The sequence below is a fragment of the Puma concolor genome, chromosome E4 (assembly GCF_028749965.1).
Source record: "Puma concolor isolate L17-30 chromosome E4, mPumCon1.1.hap2, whole genome shotgun sequence".
Taxonomy (NCBI): domain Eukaryota; kingdom Metazoa; phylum Chordata; class Mammalia; order Carnivora; family Felidae; genus Puma; species Puma concolor.
Window position 1 is genome coordinate 3,142,802 of NC_141683.1, and position 27,566 is coordinate 3,170,367.

Sequence of the window (27,566 nt, forward strand, 5' to 3'; positions counted from 1 at the left end):
CCCTTGTCTCTTTCAAGTTTCTGTCCTGCTTCTCCGTGACTAACCCACTGGCCCAGACCAATAAGCCCATGCTCCCCATCACTGGGAGTACCAGCCGGGGCCCTGGGGCCAGCCTCTGCAGCCGGCCTCTGTGGTCTGCTCAAATGCAAGGAAACCAGGCCAGATTGTGGCCACTTGTAAAATCCCATCTGGTCCCTGGAAAGATTCCCCTTCGGCTGTCCCTACCATACCCCGGCCTTGGAGATGGCATCAGGCTGGCTTGGCCAGGCAGACTGGGGGGAGGGAGAAGAGACGGGTTCTTCTGCCTGTGACTTGGCATGGGGGTGGGGGAGGTTGGTGGGGAGGTTGAGTCAAGGCACCGAGGCCCCTGCTGCCCAGGGTGACTTTTTCAGGTCAGACCGTGAAACGAAGGCTGGCAGACAGCAGGGTGGGGGCGCTGATAGTCTGAATGTTTGCAGACTTGTCTGGGGGCTCACCCGGAGGTCGCTCTCAGCCACACTTGAAGTTACCTGCTGGGAGCCTCCCGACCCCTGGTTCATCACCTGTCAGGGCCTCTCGAAAAAGCCACGTCACATCTGGACGTTTCTGATCGTGGGCTGGACTCTGTGTCCTCCAAATCGGCAGAGCCACGGCCCTCGTGCCCCGGCAGCGGGGAGCTCCTGGCCCCAGGGTCCCGAGCCCCCTTCTGTCCGCATCCGCATGTCTCTGCTCCCCGCGTCCTCGCTCTCTCCGCCCCATCCGGCACCCCTCCCGCCCTCCCCCTCTCCCTCCCTCCCTTCGGCCGCCTTCTCTCCTCTATCAAAGGTGCAAATCTGCCTTTCTCCCCTCCTTTCCCCTTGGCTGGCCCGGCCCCGGAGAATCATGATCCTCTTTTCTCCGTGAGATGAGAAGAGCCAACGGGAGGGCCCCCCCACCCCCGGCTGTTGTATTTTTCATGGAGCAGGAAGGGAACGGCTGGGGTTGGGGAGAGGGTCTGGGGGGACGGTGGGCGAGCGAAGATGTGAGAGCAGGCAGCGGGGCCAGCGGGGCTGGAGGAGGAGTGCAGTGTGGAGAGATTTAGTTCCATCTGAAAGCTGTCCGTGCGAATCAAAGGCTTCCCTTTGAACCAGCAGCAATCTGGAGCGCAGAGCTCGGGGACAGCTCCGCCCAGGGGGCTCATTACTGCATGTTTGATAAATCCGGGGAGACAGGGCCCGGCCTCCGCCAGCCCCTCTCCTGCAGCCCAGCTTCCTCGGCCTCTCGTGTGCGTGGCCCCACTCCCTCTCTGGTTCCTGGCTGGCCCGGCAGGCAGGGCTCTGGGAACACGTGTGCCGAGGCACGGGCGCGGACAGGGGCCCGTGGGGTGCAGAAGCATGTGCCTGCATGCAGTTGTGCGAGAGGGCTGTGTATGCACCGTGAACATGTGTGCAAGACGGTGTGTGTGTACCGTGAGCATGTGTGCAAGACAGTCTGTGTATGCACTGTGAACACGTGAGACGGGTGTGTGCGTGCCAGCAAACGCGTGTGTGAGGCGGGTGTGTGTGCACCAGCGAACACATGTGCGAGAGGGCTGTGTGTGCATGTGAACACGTGTGCAAGATGGGTATGTGTTCACCGTGAACATGTGTGCAAGCACCAGCGAACACGTGTGCAAGAGGGCTGTGTGTGCACTGTGAAGACGTGTGTGAGACGGGTGTGTGCACACCAGTGAACATGTGTGTGAGCGGGCTGTGTGTGCACCATGAACCTGTGTGCAAGGTGGGTGGGTGTGTGCACCATGAACATGTGTGCAAGATGGGTGTGTATGCACCGTGAACATGTGTGCAAGACGGGTGTGTGTGCACCAGTGAACACGTATGCGAGAGGGCTGTGTGTGTACCATAAACATGTGTGCGAGATGGGTGTGTGCACCATAAACGTGTGCAAGACGGGTGTGTGTGCACCAGCGAACGTGTGTGCGAGAGGGCTGTGTGTGCACCATAAACGTGTGCAAGACGGGTGTGTGTGTGCACCGTGAACACGTGTGCAAGACGGGTGTGTGTGCACCAGCGAACACGTGTGAGAGGGCTGTGGTGTGTGCACCGTGAACACGTGTGCAAGACGGGTGTGTGTGCACCGGCAAACACGTGTGCGAGAGGGCTGTGTGTGCACCGTGAACACATGTGCGAGAGGGCTGTGTGTGCACCGGTGAACACGTGTGCAAGATGGGTGTGTGTGCACCGTGAACACGTGTGCAAGATGGGTGTGTGTGCACCAGCGAACACGTGTGTGAGAGGGCTGTGTGTGCACTGTGAACACGTGTGTGAGACGGGTGTGTGCACACCAGCGACTGTGTGTGTGAGGCGGGTGTGTGTGCACCAGCAAACACGTGTGCACACGTGCTCCGCACGGGACACACATGCCCACAAGGAGCACGTGGTATGTGTCTGAGAATCTGTACGCTAGAGGTCACTTCCTAGCTCTGAGTGAGAAATGGGATTCGACCTCTGTCCTCACCAGGCCCAACTGGAACGGGAGGGGACTCCGGGGCAGGTGGCCTCTCCTGGCATAACTACCTCTGGGGAAGGCGGTGTCGCCTGGGAACGTGAGGGCTGAGGAGGGGTGGGGGAGGAGAGGGTCTCCCAGGGGGCGGCATCAGGGGGGAGGTGCAGAGGCACCAGGGCCCCCTTGCACGATGGCCTGTCTGTGCCGGGAGGTCCCAGCGGTGGTGAGAGTAGGGAAGACAGCAGTGGCCGGGTGGGCATGGTGACAGCAGTGGCCGGGTGGGCATGGTGACAGTCCGGGAGCCAGGTGTCCTGGCCCTTTGCTCTGCTCACTGGCCCCGCTACTCACCAGCTGTGTGGCTGCCGGGAAGTTGCTCTTCTCTGAGCCTCAGATCCTTACTGGGGAGAATATTGGCGCCCGCCTCACTGGGCGCTTTTGTACAGGAAGCGAGCTGGCCCCGGGGAGGTGCACGGCCCGGGAGGGGCGCGGTCCCGGGACTGGCACTTACAGGCAGGGGCTGTTTGTTATGACGGCTGCTGGTGGACGTTGGGGGCTCAACGCTTAGCGTTTTGCAAATCGCTGAAGCCTCTCTGCCTGCTGCTGATGTCCTTCCAGCCTTGGGAACCACTGCATCCTCCGTGTAGGGGGATGCACGCCAAGCTTCTTCCGTGGCTGGTGACAGCGCGCGGACCAAGGCCCCTGTGGCTGCAGGGTGCTGGCCAGCCCCGCGTCGAGGAGCACGGCCCTCCCCGGAGGCGCACAGGATGATGCTGGAAGTCTGAGGCGAAACGTGGGGATCGGAAGTCGTGGACAGGCGCAGAGGGTCTCCAGGGCGGGGGCCGTGAGTCACGTGCATCCAGGAAATGCTTCTTGCGTATTCCTGTGGCGTGGCACGGTGCCAGCGGCAGGGGCCGTGCATCTGAGAAGGCCGAGATCCTTCTCGTCTCTGCCACTAAGCAATGTCTGGGCCGTAAGCGCCCTGAGCCTCATTTCCCTTCCCTCGAAAATGGAGATAGCAGCCACCGCCGTGCAGTGGGTCATCAGGCGGGAAATGTCTGTGAGGCGCCTGCCTCAGTGCCTGGTGCCTAGCTGGCATCTCATAATTGGGAGCTATCGTTATGAAGGGACGTTGCTGGGACTGAAGGGACAAGGAAGGTAAATCAAAGCGTCTCTTCTCCAGGGGCTCCCAGGAGAGTGGGAGAGGCCGAAACGCACACACCAGTAACTGGTGATCCAAGGCAGGCTGTGAGAAGTGTTGTAGCCAGAAGCCCAAACAATGCGGGGGCAGAATGGGGGAGGGGCTTGGAGGGGGGGGCAGCGAGAGGTGGGTGGGCAGTCGGTGGGGGGGTGCCTGAAAGGAAGGAGGCCTGGGAGAGAGGGGGGCGGGGAGGTGGAGGGATAGGGGTGCGTGCAGCTCTGAGCCGTCCTCAGCTCGGGTGAGAAGCACAAGCCCCTTCCCCCCCACCCCTTGTGCTCCGCGTGTCTCCCCAGCTGTTCACCTGCCTGCAGACCCCGGGGGGGGGGTCCCCTGTCCCGGGTCGGGGCACCTGCCCAGCCTCTCGGCACACACGTCTAAGGGGAAGAAGTGTGCAGAACACGAGAGGCCCTCTGCCTCTCCCCCTCCATCTCCGGGACGCTCCCCTGCCTTGGCCTGGCTCCGTGACTCTTGAAGTCTCTGTCACCGGGTCCTGCCTGCTGCCTTTCCCTGCAGACCCCGCCTCGGGCCTGTCTTTCCCTCTCCTGGCCTCCTACTCACCAGGACCGAGTCTGCCCCTCGCTCCCCTCGGCCTCCTCCGTGTGGGTGTCCTTGCCAGCCTCCCCCCAGTCCGTGTGGCCCCACGCCGTCCCCTCCCGTCCCCTGCCCTGTCTCTGCCTCCGCAGGAGCCTGACCGGGACAGGCATACTCTGCCTCCCTTTCCTTGATGGGGTCAGGGGGTGGGGCGCAGGGCGAAGAGTGCTTACTTCTTCGGAACACCTGCTGTGGGCCCGGCAGCCAGGCCACTGTGCTGGGACAGCACGGCAGGGGCTCTGAGGGACACAGTCCAGCCTCCAGGAGCCCCCAGGGCTCAGGCGCAGGGGTGGGCAGCACAGTGGGAACCACACGATAGCAGAGGTAAGAAGTGAGCAAGAAGGGCTCCGAGGGCGAGTGGGGAGCCATGGAAGAGAAGACTTCACAGGAGGTGAGTGGGAGAGCAGGGTTCCCTGCCCCCGACCAGGCAGGGTGACAGAAGCCTGGAGAGGGCGCAGGAGCTGATGAGGGCAGCGTGCAGCCAGGTCAGGACAACCCGCGGGATCCAGCCTCTGTCTCAGACGCTGTCTTGACTGCAGGGGCTGCTTTGGGGCAGTAAAACTTTTCACAGGTTCAGGACCCAGGCTGCTCTCCCATTGAGTGAGATTCCTGAGACCTCTTCATCTTCCCTCCCCTCTGACTCTTCAGGGTCATTGCTTCCATCCCTCTGTCTCCCGGCTGAGTTGCTTCAAGTAGGCCTAAAGCAAAGCAGGTTTCACTCTTAGATCCCCGAATCGATGGGTGTCGCCTTCTCGGTCATGTCCCCGCTCCCGTCTCCGGGGTGCCTCTAATTATCCAGCTGCTAAGGGGCGGGGAGGGCCGTAGCCGCAGTGAGTGGGCCCATGCAGGGGGAGGTACCGGGCGTGCCTTATGCCTCACCCACGAGCCTTCACAGAAGCCCGGAGGCAGGCGTTATCACGCCTCGGTTTACCAGTGAGGAAGGGAGGCTCAGAGAGTGACTTGGCCAAGGTCGCAGTTAGGAAGTGTGGTGCAGGCACTGTGCAAACCTGCCTGTCCCCGGCACCTGTGCTCCTAAGAGGGACCCTGCAGTCTGTGCCCAGACTTGTCATTGTGCAGGCCAGCTGGGCTGGGGGGTGGGGGGGCAGGCCCAAGCCACCGGCCCCTCCCTCCGGCAAGGTCCCCATCTCTGCACACGGCTTCACACTCCATCCTGCCACAGCGTCAGCTTCTTAGTGTTTCCTGGAGACCTCGCTGGGAGTCCAGGGTGTCCGGTCACACAAGAAAGCTGTGAATACGAGTCCCATCTCTGAGGCAGGGTGACTTGGGCTCCGGGGCCAGGGCCGTGGGAAGGAGAATCGTGCGTGGGGGGGGGGGGCTCGCATCGGGTAGCAGCACTAGGGAATGCGCAAAGATATGAATAAATTTGAATAATAATGAGGGCAATGCCTGAATTAATAATGCTCGCTGCTCACCTGACCCACCCCCTCCCCCAGGATCTCAGCACCTGCCGCTGGAATCCCTGGAAATGCGGGATGGATGGCAGGTCGGCAGAGTCGGGGGCTGCTCATGGAGTGTGCAGAGGGGCCCCGGTTCTAAGTTCCCAGCCCCTGCGGACCCCAGGAGCTGAATTTGTACACTAAACCGAGAGCAGAGGCTGCCTCGTTGTGTTAAATCATACGCTGGCCATCACTCCCAGCCCTGCCCCCTCTCTCTCTCGGTCCCCTTTGTGTACCACAAACAATGTGGGTGTCAGATGTCCAGGGAGACTCAGAGGGAGGACATGGCACGGCCCGTGGCTTTGGAGGAGAGGTTTCCTTTCTGGTAGAATCAGTAGGTCATATGCCCCCACCCACCAGCTGCCTTCTTCCCCATGACAAAAACATGGGCATAGACTCTTACAGTTTGGGACAGGAATGTCACGGACAGAGCTGTGACAGCAGGGCTGGGCGATGAGACAAGCTGTGTTTCTCCAAGGAGCTATGGGATCAATCCAGGAGGACTTCCTGGAAGAAGAGAATGTGGGGCCAGTTTGGAGAGAAGGGGAGAAACGGAGCTGGAGGCGGAAACAGAAGGGAGGGGATGAAACCTGGGGGGGGCCTGTCTCTGGTGGCTTTGGGGGAGGTCTCAGAATGAGGAGGGACAGGTTCCCTCTGCTTACACAGAGGAGTGGAGAAGAGAGAAATTTTGGAAAGGGTTGGATGCGGGGACCGTGGTCTCTGCGGAGACCTGGGAGCTGGGGAGGTGAAGGAGAGGGAGGAGTCCCCTGAGCTCTGGACCAAGCTGACAGATTGGGGACGAGGCTCGGAGGCCCCAGACCTCAGCCTCTGCCATCTCCCCTCTCCGCACAGCCCGGGCAGCCGGAGCGAAGTGCCCAGGCCTGCCCCGCCGGCGGGACCAGCGCTGGCTCACGGGGGTGGGAGCCGGTGGGGGGAAGGGGGGGGAGCAGCCGCAGTCCAATTCCCTGCTCCATTTGGGCTCCACAATTAAAGGCAATTACGCAGCAGCTTCTCTAATCAAACGCTCCCGGCCGGGCGGCCATGTGTGGCTCGGCAGCCGGAGGGAGAGCGGGACAGTCACACGCGCGCTCGGCTCCCCCACGGCGGGCGGCTCAGCACGGGGCGCCGCGTCCGCGTGTCCGCACCCGTGCCCCGGAGCTGGGGGGGGCAGGGGGCAGCCACACGGCGGGGGGGGCAGGCGAGTGTGCCGAGAACTGGGCTCCGAGGCTCGTCGCGGGCCCCCGGAGACCCAGGCAGCCTGTGGCCGCGCCTGCCCTCGCGCACCCACTGCGTGCGTCCTCGGGGACAGTCCTGCGTGGCTGCGCACGTGTGCTACCTCACCGTGCCTCCTATGACACGTGCAAGGGTACTGTGGCACATCCACGCCCCGGGATTGAGGGGGGGGGGTGGTATGACCCCTCGTGGACGCGGCACGCGTCGAGGGGGTGGAGGGAGGCAGCAGGTGGCGGGCCAGTCCCGGGAGCTGGAGGGCCGAGTCTCAGGGTCCAGGCCGCACTCTGCTGCTCGCTTCCCGCCACCCCCCGCCCCCGCCGGCACCCTGGGGTAATTTCCTCGCCCCTCGGATCTCAGTGTCCTGCCTGCAGCACGAGACGGTTGGCCCAGCCCCGTGTCAGGCCCTTCTGTAACACCGTGCCCCTCCTTCTGAGCCTTGGCTCCCAAAACCTGGTCCCGTGGGCCGGGGAGGGGGCGGGGGGAGGAGGGAATCCGGGGCGCGCGTGCGCATCTTGGAGGCAAGGGCTAGGCTGCAGCGGGGCAGGGGCTGCAGGGTGGCCGCTTGCTGGAACCCCTTCCCTGCCGCGTGGCCTTACCCCGTGCCCGTTTATCTCCGCCAGGGACCCAGACCCGCTTCAGCCAGGAGCCGGCCGACCAGACCGTGGTGGCAGGACAGCGGGCCGTGCTCCCCTGCGTGCTGCTCAACTACTCGGGCATCGTGCAATGGACCAAGGACGGGCTGGCGCTGGGCATGGGCCAGGGCCTCAAAGGTGAGTGGGCTGCCCCCCCCCCCCCGCCCCCCACAGCATCCAGCCTCTCCTGTCCTTGTGCCCCGTCCCCAGCACACGCTCCTGGGCGGCCACCCTTCTCTAGCTCCTCTCCGAGTCCCCTCTCCTGCCTCTGCCCGGGCGACGTCTGCTCGGAGGCCGAAAACCCATTTTGGTGTCAGCCTGGGCACTCACTTCCCTTCGCATTCCGGAAGACGCAGCCGGTGCTGAAGCATACGTGACGATTCAGGAAAACACAGCCAACAGCCTCCTGTATGACGGAGCAAGGGAAGGCGCTTTGGGGGAGGCCTCCCGCCAGTGGATGAGCAGAAAGACACCTCGGTTCTTCTGCCTCTGCCGCCTGTGAGCTGGGCGGCCTTAGGAAAGCCGCTTCCCCTCTCTGGGCCTCAGTTTGCTGCTGTGCAAGACTAGGCGTCATAGTCACGGGCTTATGAGTGGCGTTGGTGACTTTTGAGCCAGATGAGAGAAGAAGGTCGCCGTAAGGCAGCGTCATGACACCGGCACAGGAGGGGCCGTGCATTTCTGTTCTCTTTGTCCCGTCCGGGGGCTGAGGTTGTTGGCGGTGGGTTCTGCACATTAGTACAGGGAAGGGGGTTTGTCCATGCAGAGAGAGGGGTGGGCTGGTGGGTCTACTGGTGACAGAAAAGGAGAGAAACTGGGAGAGAGAGATCAATAGATATGGACTGAGAAGGATCAATGTTCCCTGGACACAGGGAGATAATGGGAGGGAGCCGCTGGGGAGCCCGGGAGAAGGGTGCCCGGGAGGGGGTGGGAGCCTGCAGGGGAGGGGGTCCGGAGGCTCAGGGGCCCACCTGCCACAGGGACCGTGTGGGTTAGGGGCTCCTTCAGGGCGCCGGAGGACCCTGCCTCATCCGCCCCTCGCATCACGAGTGAGGGTGCGGCCTTGGCTACCCCGGCCCCAGGGAGCCCCATCTGTGCTGCGATGCCCTATATTTGCAGCACCCACATGCCCCCCCCCTCTCCTTTCCTCTCTGCTTTTTCCCCCTCTTTTTCCCCTATTATTATGAGAGACATTTGTCCGCCAACAGCTCTGGAGATTTCTTCTCATCTCCCCCTTCCGGTGTCCCTGTCGCTCCTGCCCCAGGGGTGACATCACAGTGTCCCACATGGGACCTCATCCGTCTTATCCGCTGTGGCGAGTTCCCAGGCCAGGGCGGGGGGGAGGAGGACCGGTCTGGGCAGGTGCGGCCCCCGGCGTGGGGAGGAGGACCCTTGTGGGCCTGGGCGGTCCAGGCTGGTTCCCAGGCCGGCACGGGGGTGGGGGGGCTCACCTCGCTCGCCCTGTGTGTCCCTGCAGCCTGGCCGCGGTACCGGGTCATGGGCTCTGCAGACGCTGGGCAGTACAACCTGGAGATCATGGACGCCGAGCTATCTGACGACGCCTCCTACGAGTGCCAGGCCACGGAGGCCGCCCTGCGCTCACGACGGGCCAAGCTCACCGTGCTCAGTAATGCCCCGGCCCCCCCTTCCTCGGGCTCTTTCCCCCGTGTCCCCTGGACTCCTCACTTCCCGGCCTCATGCCTGTCCTGCCCCCACCCCCCCCGCCCCGCCCCCAGATCCTTCTCTAATCTTCTCCCAAAGCCCAGTCCGGCAGAGGAGAGCAAAGCAGGCACGTGGGCCTCCCCTGGCGGGACTGTGGGTGCACGAGGCCTGGTGCCTGGTGTGCCCGGCCGGACTGGGCTCTGCCTGCTGGACATAAGGCCCTGCCAGGGCAGAGCCAGGGGGGTGGAGACAGATCCCCTCCTGGCCCAGGCGTGTCGGTGCTCCCGTCCTCCCCCTGCTGCCTCCGGCCCCGGCAACTGCCCCTTGGGCCCCTCCTCCTCACTCAGCCCCTACCCTGCTGCACCACACCGTCTCCTTTCCTCCCTGGGCACTGAGAAGCCCCTGGAGGCCCCTCGGGAGCCCCAGGGAGCAGGACCGGAAGGAATGAGCCCCGAGGGCTGAGACCCGGGGTCGGGGGGCTGGGTCCTGCTGGAGCAGAGCAGATGTCCCTCTGTGGGCCTCCCCGCTGGGGCCCTTTGCACAACGGGCTCCCTCCAGCCTGGTGCGGCCCAGACCCTCCCTCTTCCCTTTTGCCCTCCGTGCTGCCCCTTCCCCGTTTCCGACTGAAATCGCTGAGATGGGGGAACAAACCCCCGGGGAGGGAGGAGCTGAGACCCTCAGCTTGGACACGAGGAGGGTTTTACTTGGGGTTTGGGGAGAAGTCTTCCTTCTGTCAGGGAAAGGCTGGGCTAGGAGTCGGGACGTCCGGGCCATTTTGGCACTGTGACCCAAAGAGGTCACGACCCCTGGGGATCAGTCTGCCCATTGCTAATGCGTCACGGGGCCACCAGCCTCTCCTTAGCAACTTCTGCTTTGCCGCTCCTGCCCCGGGGAGCTGTGAACCGGGAGGGCCTGGGCAGTGAGGTGACGGGGTGTCAGGGCCCCGCAGGGCAAGGACTCAGGGCTGCAGGGGGGCTCACTCTTCCTGTCGGATGAGCAAAGCATGGCACTGACGTTGGGGAGACTTAGGGTGGCTCCAGGGATGGGCGTGGGGTGCCATCATGGCGTCTCCCGTCCCTCGCTGGGTGTGTGAGAGCCCCGTGCCGGCCCGGGCCACCTAAGGGACGTGGAATTCTTGGGAGTCCTTGTCTCTTCTTTTTTCCCTCCCTAAGGGCCTGTGTTTGGGGCCCTGGAGGACTCCCGTCCTAACGAGGAGGCCCTGATACTCTCTTCCCTCCCCCACCCGGACCCCCAGAGACAGAGAAATAAAAGACAAAAGGCCAGCCAAGCTTCTGGGCATCGCAGGAACGGGGCTTATAATGGCGTCCAGTGTCTTGGGTCACTCAAGGAAGGCTTCCTGGAAGAGGAGGATATCAACGGGGACCCTAGATGGAGGAGTACCTTGTTAAAAAGCTTGCAGGAGACTGAGGGGGAGCGCACAGTGGGGCTGTTGGGTGGCCAGTTTGGAGGGCACGGTCCGTGTGTGGGCCTTCCCAGCCTATCTGGGTGATTTGGGGGGCACGAGGGGGGTGCAGGACGAGGCTCCAGGAGGAAGACAGGTGAGAGGTTAGTGCGGATCTCCTTGCCCTTGTTCATCTCTCTCTCGACCCCCCCTGCAGCCGCGTGCAGACTAGGGAGGCAGGATATCTCTTGCGCGCCCCCTGCTCACCTGCTCCCGTCCACCTTTGCTCGTGGCACCGGGGACTGGAGACTGGGCAGGGCGGGGTCCAGCGTGGGTTGCGTCCAGTGCCTGGTAGATACCCCCCCCCCATCTGCAGCCTTGCTCCGAGGTGGCCTCCCCGCCCCCTGCCTCAGTCCAGGCCAGCCTGCAGACTGAGACACAGACACGGGATAGACTTGCAGGCCTGTGGCCCCCCCATCATCGGCAGCCACAGCTGTACCCCAGCCACCGCGGGGATGGGCTTGGCTCCAGGGTCAGTGGGCCCGGTCCCTGCCCTGGCCCTGCTGCTTAGCTCACTCTCCTGCCTCTGGGCACATTTCTGCACCTCTCTGAGCCACAGGACCTTGTCTGCAAATTGGGGTTACTGGTATTTACCGCAGAAGCGTTAACGCAGGACGCCCGTGGTGAGGGCTGCCCGCAGCCCGCACGCGGCCTGTTGCCACGTCGGTCGGTGCTCCACGAACGGCGGAAATGTTGCCGATCACGCCACAGTTTACAGCTGGCTTCACATCCACGATCTCATTCCGACGTCACAGGGTGTCAGTGTTATTTTCTAGAATTTCACACACACACACACGTGCATGTTGATGGACAGATTTGTCACAGTGTGTTCGTAAACAGGCCTGCACACGGACACGTGCCCTCTAACTGATGGCCGAGCAGACACTTCAACAGCTTTATTTGCCTTTGCCCCAGAAACGGAGAGAAAGATTAGTGACAGAGGGATGGTCTTTCCCTGAACGAGGGGAAAGTTGCCAGCGTTCTGGGGAAGGGAGGGCCCATGGGAGGTGAAGCCTTCCCTCCGGGGGGCTCCTGCGTCCGGACACGGTGGCCCGTGTCGGCGTGCAGGGCCTCTGCTCGTCCAGGACCTTCTTCCAGGGTGAGACAGCAGGCGTGACCTTGCAGGGGTCCACGCAGACCAGCAGACCCCGAGTGGTGGCTCTTGATCCGTCTCCCTCCACCTTTAACGCCTTGCCGTCCCGCTTGCAAACGTGCACCCGTCTGGCCCCAGCCCTGGGTCCTGCAGCTAGCAAAGGGGAGGAGCCAGGGCCCCAGCGGGCCGGGAGCTGGCCGTCGTCCGAGCAGCCGAGTGCACACATGTCACGTGTCACTCGGGCCCCGCACATTACAGGCCAGACCCGGCACCCCAGGTGGCCTTCACGAGGGCCCCTGGCGAAGAGACTGAGACTCTCAGCCAAGATCCCACGGCAGGTAAACAGACGTGCTGGGGCTGGAGACCAGGGCCTCCCGCTTGGAGTCCCCACCGCTCTGCGTGCACGACGCGGACGGGCTGCAGGCGGTTCCCAGGCTCGGGACCTGCATTTCCTACCCTCCAGGATGGCCCTGCCCGCCGCCGGGCTCCACGGGCCTCCAGGGCCCGCGCTCGAGGGCTGTCTCCCAAGAACCCCCTGGGTCTTGGTGGTCGTTCCCAGCACAAGGCAAACACAGGCCTTTTGTGCCGCTGGCCCGATGAATGCGGTGCAGCGGGAAGATCATAATCGAAATTCTGCCTCGATCTCTTCGGTCCCTTCCTCATCCATTCAGCTAACACCCCCGAGGGCCTGCTGTCCACCAAGCTGTGCCGGACCTCGGGCTTTCGGAGAGAGAGGCCGTCCTACCTTCAAGGAACATGTGATTGGATCGCTTGAGCATTTAGGAGCCTGTGGGGATGGGGCACAGAGAGACCCCCTTTCTTGGCGTCGGGAATCTGATCCATTCGATCCCTTAAGTTGTTAGCGAGAGCCTACTCTGGCCGCTTCTAGGTGCTGGAGACAGGAGAAATGCCAGTGAGACTGGAAGGGGTGGTCCCTGCTTCTCTGGCGTGACAGTTTAGGCTGGGAGGAGGGCCCGGACCGTCCTCCCAAGTGACCCAAACACCAGGCAGGTCAGGAACTCAGAGCCCCTGCCTGGGAACTGCCCAGAGTCTGGCTGGCGGGTTGTGGCGGGGGAATGGACAGCAGCGGCGAGGACGAGGAGGCAGGAGGGTGCAGGGCTGGCTGGAGGAACGCCGACCGGCAGGCAGGCTGAGATGCTGGTGACGGTGCCCGCGGCAGTTGGCGGCCATCGGAGGTGTCTGCTCAGGGAAGTCGCACAGTCTTAGCAGCACCGTAGAAAATAACCTGCCAGGGGTGATGGATGTCGACGGCCGGGGGACTGGAGGCAGGGGGCCCACTCGGGAGGCTGCTGTGATAGAGCCAGCTCGTCAGGCCGCCCCAGGGCACAGGGCACTCGGGACGGCACAGATTGAGGAGCCCCTCCAGTGCCAGGCTTCCCCGGGTGTGCCCAGCTCTTCCCTGGTTGAGGCCACCCCCCCCCCCATCCACCACAAGGGCTGGGAAAGAACGGGTGGCCGGTGGCCTGGGGTGCAGCCCCCCAGGAACAGCAGCGCCCTGCCACGGGGTGGTCATGCAGAGGGAGGGACGCCTCCAGGGGCGGGGGCTGGCCGCGCCCTGACCGGCTGCTGTGCTCGCCCCGCAGTCCCCCCAGAGGACACCAGGATCGACGGCGGCCCCGTGATCCTGTTGCAAGCGGGCACGCCACACAACCTCACGTGCCGAGCCTTCAACGCCAAGCCCGCCGCCACCATCATCTGGTTCCGGGACGGGACTCAGCAGGAGGGCGCGGTGGCCAGCACGGTGAGACGCTGCCTGCCCCCTCCCGGGCCCCTCGGCCCCGCCTCAGGGCGCCTTCCGTTCCCACGTGGGCCCGACCCAGGCTCGGGGGCCACAGACGTGAGAGGAGACCTCGGAGGCCTTTCTGGTCCAGCTCTCTCACCACGTAGTGGGGGAGGCTGAGAGCCACGGAGAGGGTGGGAGCTGCCAGGTTCGGGGTGCAGTCAGTGGCTAGTGGAGCCTGAGTGCCGGTAACACCAGCTGCACGGATTAAGCACCTACTGCATACAGGCACGGTGCACGCCGAGCTCCTGGTGGACAGTCCCTCTTAAGCCCCCGCAGCTTCGTAAGGCAGGTGTCCTTTCCTACTCACCACGGTGGTCAGAGAGGTCGCTGCCTTGCCCGAGGTCACACGGCCAGCAGGCAGCACGGCTGGCTGTGCTCTCCCCTGGGCACCTCCACCTTCAGCCTGTAGTGGGTGCGTGCGCCCAGGTGGCACAGGTGAGGCGTTGACGTGGCAGCGCTCGCCTGTGCGTCGCGTAGCGAGGAAGCTGCGACCGAGAAGCCACCCAGGGACCTCCTGGGAGGAGCTGGAATCGGGATCCACGCCCCCTGTGTGGGGTCCCTTCAGCCAGCTGTGGGCACACAGCTTAGCCCTTTGCTGGGTCCTGGGGGACACCTGCCCGCCTGTGTGCGGCGCAGGGCGGCCCCGGGGGCGGAACCGGGTTAGCTCTGCCCTCGACGGGCTGTGTGACCTCGGACAGGTCTCCGCCCTCTGGCCTTGGCTTCGCCACTTGACCGAGGAGAATTCGGCCTCCCAGGTGTTTAGCTTTCTACCACCAAGACACCTGCTATTTTTCTCCTTTAGGGCTACCTATTTGGAGATAGTTTGGCGACCGAACGAGCCGATTTGTTAATGGCCACTTGGGGTCCAGCTCTCCTCTTACGTTTACTAAAGGCAGCGGATCCCTGGGAAGCAGCAGCCGCGGCCAGCGCTAGCGAGCCACACTGGTCCTGCTCCTGCCCGGGAAAGGCGTGCGTGTGGCTGTCAAAGCGCAGGGCCCGGTGCTGGCAGGCAGTCCGGTTTCCCTTAGACAGCTGCAATGTGGAAAACAGCCCTAGGGGTCCTGTGACCACATTCAGGGGCCTCAGGTTGGCCACCACGGAGCCACTGGGACAGCCGGTGAGCCCTCCCTGCCCTCCAGGGGCCTGCGGTCTAGCCGGAGAGCTAGGAGGCCGGGATCCGTGAGCCCGGAGCAGAGCCGGACAGACCGACTGGGAGGGTCCTGAGGGCCAGGATGGCCACGGAGACTTTGCAGAGAGGAGGAACTTGCCCTGTGCTCCACAAATCCCAGGAATGGGGCTCAGAACCACGGGGCGCAGGAGGACGCACACAGTGGGCTCCAATGGCAACCGTGGCCTTCCGCCAGGAGGGATGCAGGGCCGCGGGTTCATCCTGCAGCGTCCTCGTGTATCACGTTCATCAGGGGAAGCTGTGGGGTCTGGGGGCAGGGCCTTTGGGGACTCACCGCATTTTCTCTTCGGTTCTGTAAACTTAAAACGTCTCCAAAAAATGGAGTCTATCGATTGAGAACCAAACCAAAGCCGACCTGGGGGAGAGGTTGGGGCCGGAGGTTTGAAGGCTGCTTCTGGTAAAAGTTGACGTGCCTCTCCAGCGCAAGCCCGTCTCTGGGCCGGGCCACCCTGACCACAGTGTTCGGGGCGGGGGGGGGGGTGCTTTGGCTTGACCTGGCCTCCCACCTGTCCCGCCCCAGGAGCTGCTGAAGGATGGGAAGAGGGAGACCACCATCAGCCAGCTGCTCATTAACCCCACAGACCTGGACATCGGGCGTGTGTTCACCTGCCGCAGCGTGAACGAGGCCGTCCCGAGCGGCAAGGAGACTTCCATCGAGCTGGATGTGCACCGTGAGCAGGGGTCCCACAGCGGAGCTGGGGGGAGGGGTGGGGGGAGGGGGCCTTGGGTGCCCGGCGGGAGCACCCAGCGGCCGTGGGCACCGAGGGTCGGGAGGGGCATCGGCTGCGAGCCAGGCCGCTCCTGGGTCTCATCCAGCGTGTGACTTGGGCTGCGCTTTAATCTCTCCGAGCCTCAGTTTCCAATTCTGTGTACTTGGAAGAAAATCGAATACGGACCTCCAATCGCTTCTCTGAAATTCCAAATTAGAAGCGATTTCCTGGCAAGACGTGAACTGAGGCTCTTCATAGTTCACTTATCTATCCCCTACGTCACTGTGGGGTGTTGCCCAGACCCTGCGGGATCCTACGTAGTCCGTGGTCTGTGCATGCCAGTCCCTTTCCAGACCGTGGGGGATGCCAAATTCTGAAACACATCCCAACCCATGGGCTTCAGAGAAGGGACTTTGGACCCGTTCCTGCCTCTTGGGGCTGGGTGGGGGGGGTGCTTAAATGATAGTGTCAGATTATCCCCAAATGCAGGCTGCTACTCAGGGGATGCTCAGCGCGGGGGGGGGGGGGGGGTCCCTCCGCCCACAGGAGAGAGGGAGCTGGGCAGGGATTGGAGGCGCCCCTCCCCCACCCCTTTCAGGGAGCCTCGCGGGGCCACCCTGACGCCTCGTGGCCACAATGCACCATTACATCCCCTAATTGTCCCTTCAGCGGCAGCCTGGGTCCCGCACCCTGGCCGGCCCCCTGGAGGCTCCACGGGGTACAGGTGAGGGAGGTGGCTTATTTATTGGAGCTGATGCGACGTGACCTCCGACCCCCAGGTCTCCGCACAGTGGGGAAGGCTGGGTGTGTGTGTTAGAGAGAGAAAGAAGCTTGAGGGACAGAAAAGCCCCTTCCCGTCCCCTGCTTTGCAGACCCTCCCACGGTGACCCTGTCCATCGAGCCACAGACGGTACAGGAGGGCGAGCGCGTCGTCTTCACGTGCCAGGCCACGGCCAACCCCGAGATCCTGGGCTACAGGTGCAAGGCGTGGGGGCTGGGGGCACCCTGGGCCTGGAGTGGGGGGGGGGTGCCGGGGGTTGGGGTAGTGCCGCTGGACGTGGCAGACCGGGCCCCGGGCCCTGATCCCCGCCCTGTTTGCCACCTCCCCAGGTGGGCCAAGGGGGGCTTCTTGATTGAAGATGCGCACGAGAGTCGCTATCAGACGAACGTCGACTACTCCTTCTTCACGGAGCCTGTGTCCTGTGAGGTTCACAATAAAGTGGGAAGCACCAACGTCAGCACCTTAGTAAACGTCCACTGTGAGCAGCCGCAAGGGCGGGGCTGGATCGAGGGCCTTTAAAGGGTCCGGGTGGGGGTGGGGGTGGGGAGCGGGAACGGGCATGGGGGGGTGGGAGGGCAGCAGAAGGGAGACAGGATCGGTTAGAGCTGACGCCCGATGAGACTGAGACCCTCACTAGTGTTCCCTTGTACGCAGTTGCCCCCCGGATCGTGGTTGACCCCAAGCCCACGACCACAGATATTGGCTCGGATGTGACCCTCACCTGCGTCTGGGTGGGGAATCCGCCCCTCACCCTCACCTGGACCAAAAAGGATTCCAACATGGTAAGACGCCTGCTGCCTGTCTTGAGTGCTGGGGTTGGCTGGCGGGGGAAGGACTCTGGCTGTGGCGGGAGAGCAGGGTTGGGGCAAGGGAAGGGCAACAGCGCTTTTCGAGTCGAAGCCAGAGTGCTTCTGGGGTCCTGGGATTTGGGGGAGGAGGAGGCCAGTGCTTGAGATCAAGGCCCACTTCTCCCTGCAGAACAGCTGGCCGGTTCGGTGGCCGTGGGAGGGACACGCGGACCCGTGCTGGGGAGGAGATCTGGTGGCTGGACCTACACAGGAGGGTGGGGAGGTTGAACCCTGCAGCTCTACTCACACCTGCGTTAGATAGTTCGGGCCAGGATCGCAGAATAGGGGTTCCAGGGTGAAACCTCCTACCTTGCTTGGCGGGAAAAGCCCTAGAACAGACCACCCGAGAGGCTGCGTCCTCCGTAAAACCACCGCAGCCCGCGAGGCCCCGTTGAGAGTCAGGGGACGCACCCTTTTCCCTTCTGGGAATTCACTTGTGGCCCTTCCCGCTTTCTTTCCAATGCCTCCAATGCGGGGCCCCACCCGGACCCAGGGGCCCAGGCCCCACGGCTCCCCACCCGAGGCTGCTCTCTCTGCCCAGGTCCTGAGTAACAGCAACCAGCTGCTGTTGAAGTCAGTGACCCAGGCCGATGCCGGCACCTACACCTGCCGGGCCATCGTGCCTCGGATCGGAGTGGCCGAGAGGGAGGTGCCCCTCTACGTGAACGGTGAGCGGCCCTCGGGGCTGGGGCTGGGCCTGGGCGGGCAGGTGCCGCCCTGTTCGGCCGGCCCTGACCGCGTCTCCCTGCTCGCAGGGCCCCCCATTATCTCCAGCGAGGCGGTGCAGTATGCCGTCAGGGGTGACGGTGGCAAAGTGGAGTGTTTCATTGGGAGTACGCCACCCCCCGACCGCATTGTGAGTGCCGGGTCCGCGGACAGCCAGCCACCTGCTTCGCTGCCAGCTCCCCACGCAGCTCCGTCCCTCTGCCCCCCGTCCTCCCTCGGATGCCACCTCCTCTCTCACTTGTTGCGTGACCCCGAGCCACGTGCTTAGCGTTTCCAAACTCGGGTTCCTCATCCTCAAAACGGGGGCGGTGTCCTCGCCTGATAGGGTGGCTGTGAGGTGACTGTAGCAACAGGTGTGAAAGGTCGGTGCGCCCCGGCTGCTCTCTGTCCCTCTTCCCCTCCCTGCCCTGCCTGGCCCCTGCCCCTCCGCCCCCTGCTTCTGCCTCCTCCTCCCAGCTCCCCTCCACCCTCCTTTCTCTTCCCCACACCATGAGCCATTAATTCCTTCCATGCCCATTAACCGTCAAACCCCTCATCACATTTAATGACCATTTGGCTAACTCCAGGGCTGCCCAGGGACACTTCATTACCACGGCCGCCTGGGCAGCCGGCGGCTCTGCTCCCGGGGGCTTTCCTCGCAGAGCTGGGAGGACTGATCCCTGGAAAGGAGCCAGTGCTCAGTGGTTCCCCTTCCCTCGGGCTCCATTCAGGGAGGGGCCCGGGGCGGGGGGGGGGGGGGGGGAGGGGTGCCCCGAGCTGGGAGGTCAGGGAGGGAGGAGCCTGGGGATACCCCCTCCTGGGCGAGGGATCCTCCCCGTTATAAGGGTCTGGGCAAAAGAGCGGCTCATCGGCCCAGCCGCACCTGCGTCCGTGGGATGGTTATGAAGATAGAGACTCCTGGATCTCTCCCTTGGAGATTCATAGTTAGGAGTTAAGCCCCAAGGATCTGCACTTTAAAGAACGTCCCTGGGCATGTCCGAATGTTCCCGGCATACATCTCCATCATGTCCAGAGCCACTTTCCTCCTAGGCTGGACGTTCCAGGCCAAGTTCCAGGCAACAGGGTGAACTGGTGTTTGTTGCAGGGCGAGAGCTGGGCTGGGCCTAGGGACGCACAGGGCTCATGGGGCGAGGGTGCCTGGAGCCCGGGTCGGGTGTTTCTGCCGCCTGCCCCTTCCTTCTCACCGCCTGCCCTCCCCACCCCAGGCCTGGGCATGGAAGGAGAACTTCCTGGAGGTGGGGACGCTGGAGCGCTACACGGTGGAGAGGACCAACTCGGGCAGCGGAGTGCTGTCCACACTCACCATCAACAACGTCATGGAGGCCGACTTTCAGACACACTACAACTGCACGGCCTGGAACAGCTTCGGGCCGGGCACGGCCATCATCCAGTTGGAGGAGCGAGGTGACCGTGGCCGGGGCGCAGGACAGCCGGGGCCGGGGGGCGGGGGGGGCTCCGTCTACTCTCCCCCAGTGGGTCTCGTGGGGACACAGCTCTCCCGGGCCCGCCCTCAGCTCAGCTGGGGACAGCCACTCCCTTTTATAAACATTCATTGAGCATCCACGCTGTGCCCAGCCCTGTGCTAAGGGCTACAGGGATGCATGTGACAAGACACAGGCCCTGCCCTCCCGGAGCTTTTGGTTCCATGGAGCAGTGCTCAGAGTAGAATGATTTTTCGGGAGGGCAATCAAATGCTTTGTGAAAGGGCATAACACCACCGACCTCACTGGGTCGTCCTTAGGATTAAATGACATGTGTGTATAAAACACTGGGCACATAGGAAGTGCCCAGTAGTAGGGTGTGGTTCCCCACCTCTTCGAGAATCCTTCCACCCTTAAGACACTTTGCATGTCAAAGGAGGCACTGCCTTTGACTTTTCCGGAAGCTCTGAAGTCTGAGGAGGAAAAGCTGGGCCTTCCATCAGGTGTGTCTCAGCTGAGGGTGCCGGCAAGGGGTCAGTGGGGAAGAACGGAGCAGCGGGAGGAAGGCGGGACCCACCCATCGAGGAGGGGAAGAGCTCCCTGCAGATCTGATCCATCCAGGTCCCCCAGGCAGGGAGACAAAGCCCCAGGGGGGCTCCCCGGATCCTCAGCTCTGGGGAGCGGGGGAGCCAAGGAGAACCATGGGAGCCCTGGGAGGGTAGGTGCCCATGCCACCCTGACAATGGGGGGGGGGGGTGAGGCGGTGACAGATCGGGAGACAGCTGGCCTCAAGAGCAGCCCAGCCCAGGAAGCAGAGGCCAAACCTCACAGGCGCACGGGCTGCAGGGCAGGGACGGACCGACTGCCAGGGCCAGGGTCACGTTGTGCCACACTGCGGGGATGACACATGGCTGTGCCCCCAACTCACCAAGCCAGAGCTCGGGCCTGAACCTGGACACAACACAGACCTTCCTCTCAAACTCCCGGGCTTGAAGCAGACAGTGTGCCGTCCCCGTCCCAGGATGCGGGCGGAGTTCGTGGTGCCTGGCCTCGGGTCCCCGCGAGCTGCCAGCCTCACCCTCGCCTGTCTTTCCCTCTGAAGAGGTGCTGCCCGTGGGCATCATCGCCGGGGCCACCATCGGAGCGGGCATCCTGCTGACCTTCTCCTTCATCGCCTTGGCGTTCTTCCTCTATCGCCGCCGCAAAGGCAGTGAGTAGGGGCCTCCCACCGCCCAGAGCTCCCCGCCTCCCCGCCTCCGGCGCAGGCAGACCCATGGCGCGGCCAGCGGGTTGGCCTGCGGGGGCTGGCAGAACGTGTCCAGGGCCGCCCCTCCCTGTCCCCAGGTCGCAAGGACGTGACCCTGAGGAAGCTGGACATCAAGGTGGAGACGGTGAACCGCGAGCCACTCACGATGCATTCCGACCGGGAGGACGATACCGCCAGCGTGTCCACTGCGACTCGGGTCATGAAGGCCATCTATTCGGTGAGGGTCCTGCTCCTCCTGGCCCACTCCCCTGTTCACGTTCTCGGGACCTCCATCCCCGCCCCCAGCTCTACTAACCACCTCCCCTCTGTCCCCCCTTTGTCAGCCTGCCTTGGTCCTGCCACAGACACACACACACACGCTCACGCGAGTACACAGGCGCACAAATGCTCATGCGTGTACCCACGAACCTGCGCGCGCACGTGCTCTGCCCCGTGGGTCTCTCTCCAGCTCAGCACAGGCAGGGGCGGCCCTCCGTGGGTGCGCGCTTCGCCGCACCCTTCCCGCACAGGGCTGGAAACCCCTGGAAGTTTTCCGGTTCAACTCGCCCCCCTGCTCAGATGAGGAGACAGTCCTGAGAGGGGCCGCCACACTCCCAAGGTCACTGTGCGTCAGCGACAAGGACCAGGGCCCCGCGCCCTCTCCTGGCCTTCCGACCCCAGACCCTGCCAGCCACCAGCCACCGGGGGAGGGGGGGGGGGGGCCTGGGCCTGGGGCGGGCCCCGCAGGGGGGCGACGCCGGCCCGGCGCTGACGCCCACCCCTGCCGCTCCGCAGTCCTTCAAGGACGACGTGGACCTGAAGCAGGACCTGCGCTGCGACACCATGGACACGCGCGAGGAGTACGAGATGAAGGTGCGCGCGCGGGGCAGGCACGGGCAGGCGTGGGAGGAGGGGCGCGGGCTCCCCGCGGGACCCAGCAGGTGCGCCAGGGCCGCGCCTCCACCCCGCCCCTCGCCCCCAGGACCCCACCAACGGCTACTACAACGTGCGCGCCCACGAGGACCGGCCGGCGTCGCGGGCCGTGCTCTACGCCGACTACCGCGCCCCCGGGCCCGCGCGCTTCGACGGGCGCCCGGCCTCGCGCCTCTCGCACTCGAGCGGCTACGCGCAGCTCAGCTCCTACGGCCGCGCCCCCGCGTCCGACTTCGGCCCCGAGCCCGCGGCCCCCGGGCCCGCCGCCCCCGCCGGCGCCGACTCGGCCGGCCCGCTGTCCTTCGAGAACTACGACAAGTTCAACCCCCACCCCTTCCCCGCGGCGGCCGGCTACCCCACCTACCGACTGGGCTACCCGCAGGCGCCGCCGTCGGGCCTGGAGCGGACCGCGTACGAGCCTTACGACCCCATCGGCAAGTACGCCACGGCCACGCGCTTCTCCTACACGTCCCAGCACGCGGACTACGGCCAGCGGTTCCAGCAGCGCATGCAGACTCACGTGTAGGCCCGGAGCGCCACCGAGCGGGGGCGCCTCTGCGGGGCAGAGGACGAGGCTCTCCCGGCCGTTCCCTGATATTCAGGGGCGTTGCGCGTCGCTGCGGGGGCTGCGGGGCCCGGACCGGCCTGCCGCCGCCCGGGGCAGGTGGGGAGCAGGTCTCCCGGAAACACCCCCTCCCGAGGATGGTGCTCTGTGCATGCCCCAGCCTCCTGGGCCTGCCCTTCCCTCTTCTTCGGGAGGACGTGTGTCTTCTGACCTGTGCTCTCGCCTGACCCCGGCACGGGGTGGGCCAGGGAAGCGAAGGTCGTGGAGAGCCGAGGGGGGCACTTTTTAGCATTCCCATTCTGTCCCCACCCCACCCCACCCCCTCTCTCGGCTCCCCTGAGCGGACAGGGCCGTGTGAGGATGAGCAGGCCTGGGCCGAGGGGACACGCGGCGTGGGGTGGGGTGGGGTGGGGTGGGGTGGCTCTGGCCCAGACGGGTGGGAACGGGACAGCCTGGCCGGCCCCTCTGCTCTCTGCACTGGTACCCTGGCAGCGTCCCTCCTTCCGGGGGACTGCGGAAGGCTTTGGTGGGTTTCTTGCGGCTGTGCACTCCGCAGCCCTGGCGCCGAGTTCAGACCCAGCCCTCATTCGGCTGAGCCGAACGCGAGTGCCAGCCTTCCGGCTGCTCCCCGTGGACACCTGTGTGTCAGCCTTCGCAGGAGCCACGTTTCTCCAGTAGCGCCCTCCTCTTTTCCCCTCCGTGCAGGGCCAGCCAGAGAGGTCAGGGTCGTGGTGGAGACAAGAACGGTGGGGACCCGTGTCCTGTTTGACCAGCAAGAAGGCTGTGTGCTACAGAGCAGTTTCTAGAGTCCCCTCCAGAGGGGCCCCTTCCCTCCCCAGCGGGCCCTGCGTCCTGGCTTGAACTCTCGAGCCTGGTGCCATGAGGGTGGGATGCTATAGGCTGTTTTTCAAAGACAACAACAACGACGACGACAGAAACAATAAAAACCTCATGTGGGGAGGAAAAAATAAAAGCTGTAGGGATTCCCCCACCCCAAGTCCCAATGGGAAGGAAAGGGGGCACCTGCTCACCAGATTCCCAACACCGTCCATTACTCTCGATTTCCAAGCACTTTGAATCCGTTTTTAAACATTCAGGTGGTAAGACCTGTCGCCAGCGGGCTCTGACAGGTTTAGGGAGGGGGCCTGGCTCTCAGACTCGATGTCCTGCCCACCGGCTAGCTGGTCAGAGGGGCCACCCTCTGGGGGCACCGAACTGTCGACAGGTTTTGGCTTGTTAAGTGTCTTTTTTTTTTTTTTTTTTTTTCCCCTTGGACCAATCAGATTCCTTCTTCCACTTTCAGTGCCTTGAGTGTCCAGCTTTGGTTGACCAGCCCTGTGTGGGTGGCCACAGGGGACAGGTACTGCGAGCCCCAGAGACACCGTCAGGTGTTGCAGAACGTGGGGAGGGGGGCGGCGGGTGAGGGACCTGGAGAGGAAGGAAGGGCTGGCCCAGTAAGGTAGCACGGGGAGGGCACTGCAGGCTGTCACGCCCATGCTGTTCCCACACACACATTCCACATGGCCATTCACAGCCACCACCTTCTGACCAAAGAGAACTGTGCCCCCGCCCCTGGCCTCCCCTTCTCCCGACGGGCGGGGCCTCTGGGGCGATCCCCAGAACGCGCTTGGCCCTTCCTCGCGGTCACCGCTCATTAGTCATGTTTGTTTTAATGAGTTACATGCTCATCAGCCACGGGCCATCGCCACCTTTGCGGATGGGTCTGTGGGGTGACATTCCTCACCGTCCTTGCTGGTGGCGACCAGCTAACGCCCAGGAAGAAAGTGGCTCAGTTCCTGCGTAGCAGGCTGCCTCCGTGTCCCCCTCGGCTGCAGCAGGGGCAAATCCTGGGTGGTTCTTTGCCGGCTGGGGGCCTTGTCCAGGCCCCAGCTGTATTCTGTCCCCTCCCCGTGGGGTCTGACACCTCCCCACAGAGTCCTACGTGAGCCACGCGAGAAGATCTGTTAAGGATGCAGGTTCCTGTGCAGATGATTTCGCACGTATTTTGATTCTCTTTGCAGAAACACAAGCCATTCATGATGCAAACAAAGTCTAAAGATGGCAATGGCTTTTTAAACTTTAGGGATATTCCAAGAAATGCTCCGTTGTGTTTGGGGTTTGGCCACATTCTGTTTCCTCCTTTTCGGTTTTAGTGCTGGGCCCATTCTGTTGAAATGATGGAGAGGAGGGGCCCAAGGTCACTAACTAACTCAGCTGATGCTACAGGGACCATTAGTTTTCAGAAGCTTGTTCACAGCCACTCACCGTTCTCTGTTCCTTAACACATGAACCAGGGCCTCCTGGGTGTTGAGTGCACTTTGCACAGTGCAAGGCACAGAGAGACACCAGCAACCCAGGCCCTCTCCGCCTCTGCAACTTGCACGCTGGTCTGATCACAATCAGAATTTGGACCTGCCTGTTGGGCTTAATGGGATTGCTTTTCTGGGGAGCTGAAGGTGCCCTTCCTTGAACATAGAGCTTTGCTGTCTGAGGCGGGGGCCCTCCAGCAGGGTGCCTGAGTACTTGACGTGGTCACCTTGGCGATCCTGATCCCCTTTCACATTCTCGTTTTGGTGGGAGAGCACCGCACTAGGGGTCAGGACACCTGGGACCCTGTTCTGAAGCTGCCATTGACTGAGTGACCTTGGCCTAACCTCTTTACATTTATTGCCCCCGATTTTCTGGCCTTAAAAGTAGGGGGGCGGATTGCACAACCCTAGAATTATGCTCTTCTTGCTGTATTCGTTTGGTGAGGTGAAGGGCCCAGCCACCCCTTGTAAGGAGCTGGAAAAAGTAAGTGAGCCGGGGAGGGATGGGGAGTAGAAGATTCTCTCTTGAAAAAAAGTTTGTACTGTGGGCCTCTTGTTGGAAGTGTCGTGAATGAGTTTCATCAGGGTCCCCTGGATCTCAAATGGCAGCAAAGCATACCCTAAGCCTCGGTGACATTGGTGTGGGGGGTATCCTCTGACTGTTGGGAACGGCCGCTCATGGTTGGGGACCCACTCGGAATGCTGCCGGTTTGGCAAAGCCACCTGCCGGTCTAGGGCAGGGCATGGGGACTTTCTTTCCTTGGTGCCCTGGTTCCAGGCAGCTTTGACTCGGGGAGAGTGAGAGCAGCCACCCCCGACCCCATCCTCGGGAGCCAGGGATGCTGCCTCGCTCTCGCTGAGCGGGGTGAAACCTCTGGGCCCAGGTATCTTGAGCCGCAGGGTGAGGCGTGAGCTCGGCCAGCCCGTCTGTGAAGCGGCGGGTAGGAGGTCAGCCAATAGAGGCAGGTAGAGCAGCTTTAACGTAAACTCTGGAGCTTGAAGAGGTTCTTGTGATTCTGGCTGAGCCGAGGTCTCTTTCCTCATGGGGGGGGGGGGCCCAGCCTGCACCCCAAATCCCAGATCCCTCTAAGCCCAGCCCCAGAGTCCTCGGGAGGTCAGGAAGGAGAGCCACAGGGGACGGAGTGGTGTTCCCCGGAACGCCAGCCCTGGGATGGAAAAGGTCATCTTGACCCCTGTCCTGGAGCCCCTCTTGCCCCCACGCTCAGTCAGGAGCCACAGGTCCTGGGCTCCTTAGCGAGGAATCCGGTGGTCGGCCAGGTGGTAAGAAAACCACATCAAAGCCCAGCCCCCAGCGGGACTGAACTGGCTCAGTCACTGCCTCGCTCCTTGCTGTGTGGACGCTTCCGTCCGTGGATACTGCACTCCTCGGCCGCCCCAGCCCCGGAAACCCTGGCTTCTCTGCCACGTTAGCTCAGGTCTGTCCTGAGAGGGTCACCGCCCTGCGCCCCTACAGGCCCTCGTGAGGGAGGCCCCTGGAAGGCGTCCGTGTAGCTCCTGACTCAGCATGACCAGCAGGGAGATGGCCGTGGGACACTGATGCGCACAGACCAAGGGGCACAACTGGAAAGACATTTATTTTTGTGAAGAGGCTATAAAACTAGCATTTAAATACCCCACTTCCTTGTCCCCGCCTTCCCCTACCTCCCGCCATCCCCCATGGTCTCTGTCCTCTCCCGGAGGCCAGCCTCGTTGGCCTGCTCTCCCGCCTCGGGCTCCTCGTGGCAAGGGCGGAGATGTGTGTGGCCCCCTGGGAGGGTCCAGAGAGTGGGGGGGTGGGGGAGGGCAGGTTCCTGTTTTCTTGCATCACTGTGAGGGAGCTCCAGGCCCCGTCCCTGGAGAAATCATTGCTGCGCAGAAGCCACAGGCCATATGGGCGGTTCTGGTACAAGCCTGCCCTTAGAAATAATAACGGTGAAAATAATAATAATGAATAATAATAGTAAGTCCATTTGCATAGAACTATCACATTCCCGCCAGCCTCCTGCCCCTGCTCCTGGCTTTTCGCTGGCCGTGACCACTGGCCTTTTCGAGGGTCGGTGGGCCATGGGGCCGCCTACGTGCTTCTGGAGATCAGATGCTGCCCCTCCCCCCCAGAATACCCCTCCCTGGGGAGAGAGCAGCCAAGCTGCCGTTTCGGTCACGCTCGACACCACCTTGTAGCAGCCGTGACCCCGGAGGCCTGGCTGTTGCGTGTTGGCCCAGAGGCGCCTGGGGCCCCGGTGGTCGGGTTGTCCACCCTGTCCGCCCTTGGGGTCCCGGCCTGCGTTTCTGGCTCGAGTTGAGTTTTTTGCTCCCAGACCCCGATAATAAATGGATCCATGATGACAAGACAAGAGGAAAAAAAAAATATTATTTTTGTTAGGACAGACCATCGTAGGTTTTTAGCAATGTGTCTGTGTGTCCTCACGCCTTTTCCTATTCTGCCTGTTTTCATTTTCCTTTTTTTTAAATATTATGTACTATATTTTTAGTCTCAAACACACTATATATTATATATATTTAATTTTTTTATATATATAAATATAAATGTTTTAAAAAGTACCGTGTTTTGTGTTATTCAGTGCACGAGCAGCTTTAGCCACCTAAGAGCTTGCCAGATTTGGGGTGAAATGGTCAGATTCGGGCAAAAGGTGAGAGACTTTGGGTTGAGACCGCGGAGCCGAGGCATTTGTGTCGTCTCCGGGCCGTCATTTATATTTGTGGCTGTAGCGGGACCCTGAGACCTGGTAAGGTGGGCAGTTTGCGGGGGGCGTGCAGACAGCTGGGGGGCCGGGCCGTGGGAACACCGCACCTGAGAGTCTGGTGCTAAGTCCGATCGCGGGGCAGGAAAGGGGGTGACTGGACCTGGGGTCCAGATCCCGAAGGAACTGGCAGGGGGTAGGAGCCGGGTTGGTTCTCCTTTTACTAAGATGCAGAGCTTTGGGTAAAGAGCGAAGTTACCAGGCCTGCGGCCTCTGGCTGGGAGTGAGGCGGTGTGAGCAGGTGCCTGGAGGCCCACATGCGGCCATCCCAGTGGGAAATTCACAATACTGCTGTCTAGTGGCCTTCATGAGTGTTTCACTCTGCACGCTTCCCTGGAGCCTTTGAAGATCACAGGGAGAAAAAAGGTCGCTTTCAGATAATGTGGTTTTTTTTTTTAAAGTTTATTTATTTTGAGAGCGAGAGAGTGGGGGAAGGGCACAGAGAGAGAGGGAGAGAGAGGATCCCAAGCAGGCTCCACGCTGC

The 27,566-nt window shown here is 62.8% G+C and overlaps 1 protein-coding gene and 1 long non-coding RNA gene across 4 annotated transcripts in view; one reads left to right on the plus strand and one right to left on the minus strand.

Annotated features, from left to right (window-relative positions):
- The window catches only part of KIRREL1 (kirre like nephrin family adhesion molecule 1), a 100,077-nt gene extending 73,195 nt beyond the window's left edge, over nucleotides 1–26,882 (plus strand). For 2 of the 3 annotated variants that reach the window (XM_086694042.1, XM_086694044.1), the window contains exons 2-15: nucleotides 7,563–7,712; nucleotides 9,049–9,198; nucleotides 13,393–13,550; nucleotides 15,302–15,452; nucleotides 16,364–16,469; nucleotides 16,602–16,750; nucleotides 16,927–17,054; nucleotides 17,614–17,788; nucleotides 17,876–17,976; nucleotides 19,052–19,250; nucleotides 20,370–20,477; nucleotides 20,612–20,751; nucleotides 21,309–21,386; nucleotides 21,496–26,882. In XM_086694042.1, the coding sequence (XP_086550168.1) occupies nucleotides 7,563–7,712; nucleotides 9,049–9,198; nucleotides 13,393–13,550; nucleotides 15,302–15,452; nucleotides 16,364–16,469; nucleotides 16,602–16,750; nucleotides 16,927–17,054; nucleotides 17,614–17,788; nucleotides 17,876–17,976; nucleotides 19,052–19,250; nucleotides 20,370–20,477; nucleotides 20,612–20,751; nucleotides 21,309–21,386; nucleotides 21,496–21,972 (2,270 nt within the window). In that variant the 3' untranslated portion in view covers nucleotides 21,973–26,882. The remainder of the gene's footprint in view (nucleotides 1–7,562; nucleotides 7,713–9,048; nucleotides 9,199–13,392; nucleotides 13,551–15,301; nucleotides 15,453–16,363; nucleotides 16,470–16,601; nucleotides 16,751–16,926; nucleotides 17,055–17,613; nucleotides 17,789–17,875; nucleotides 17,977–19,051; nucleotides 19,251–20,369; nucleotides 20,478–20,611; nucleotides 20,752–21,308; nucleotides 21,387–21,495) is intronic. The other variant, XM_086694043.1, reaches the window with a different exon arrangement.
- Nucleotides 18,363–18,955, minus strand: LOC147572237 (uncharacterized). Its single transcript, XR_015246125.1, has 2 exons — nucleotides 18,709–18,955; nucleotides 18,363–18,505 (listed from the first exon to the last, which is right to left on the minus strand). It is a non-coding gene; the product is annotated as an uncharacterized LOC147572237 (long non-coding RNA).
- Nucleotides 26,883–27,566: the final 684 nt, after the last annotated feature.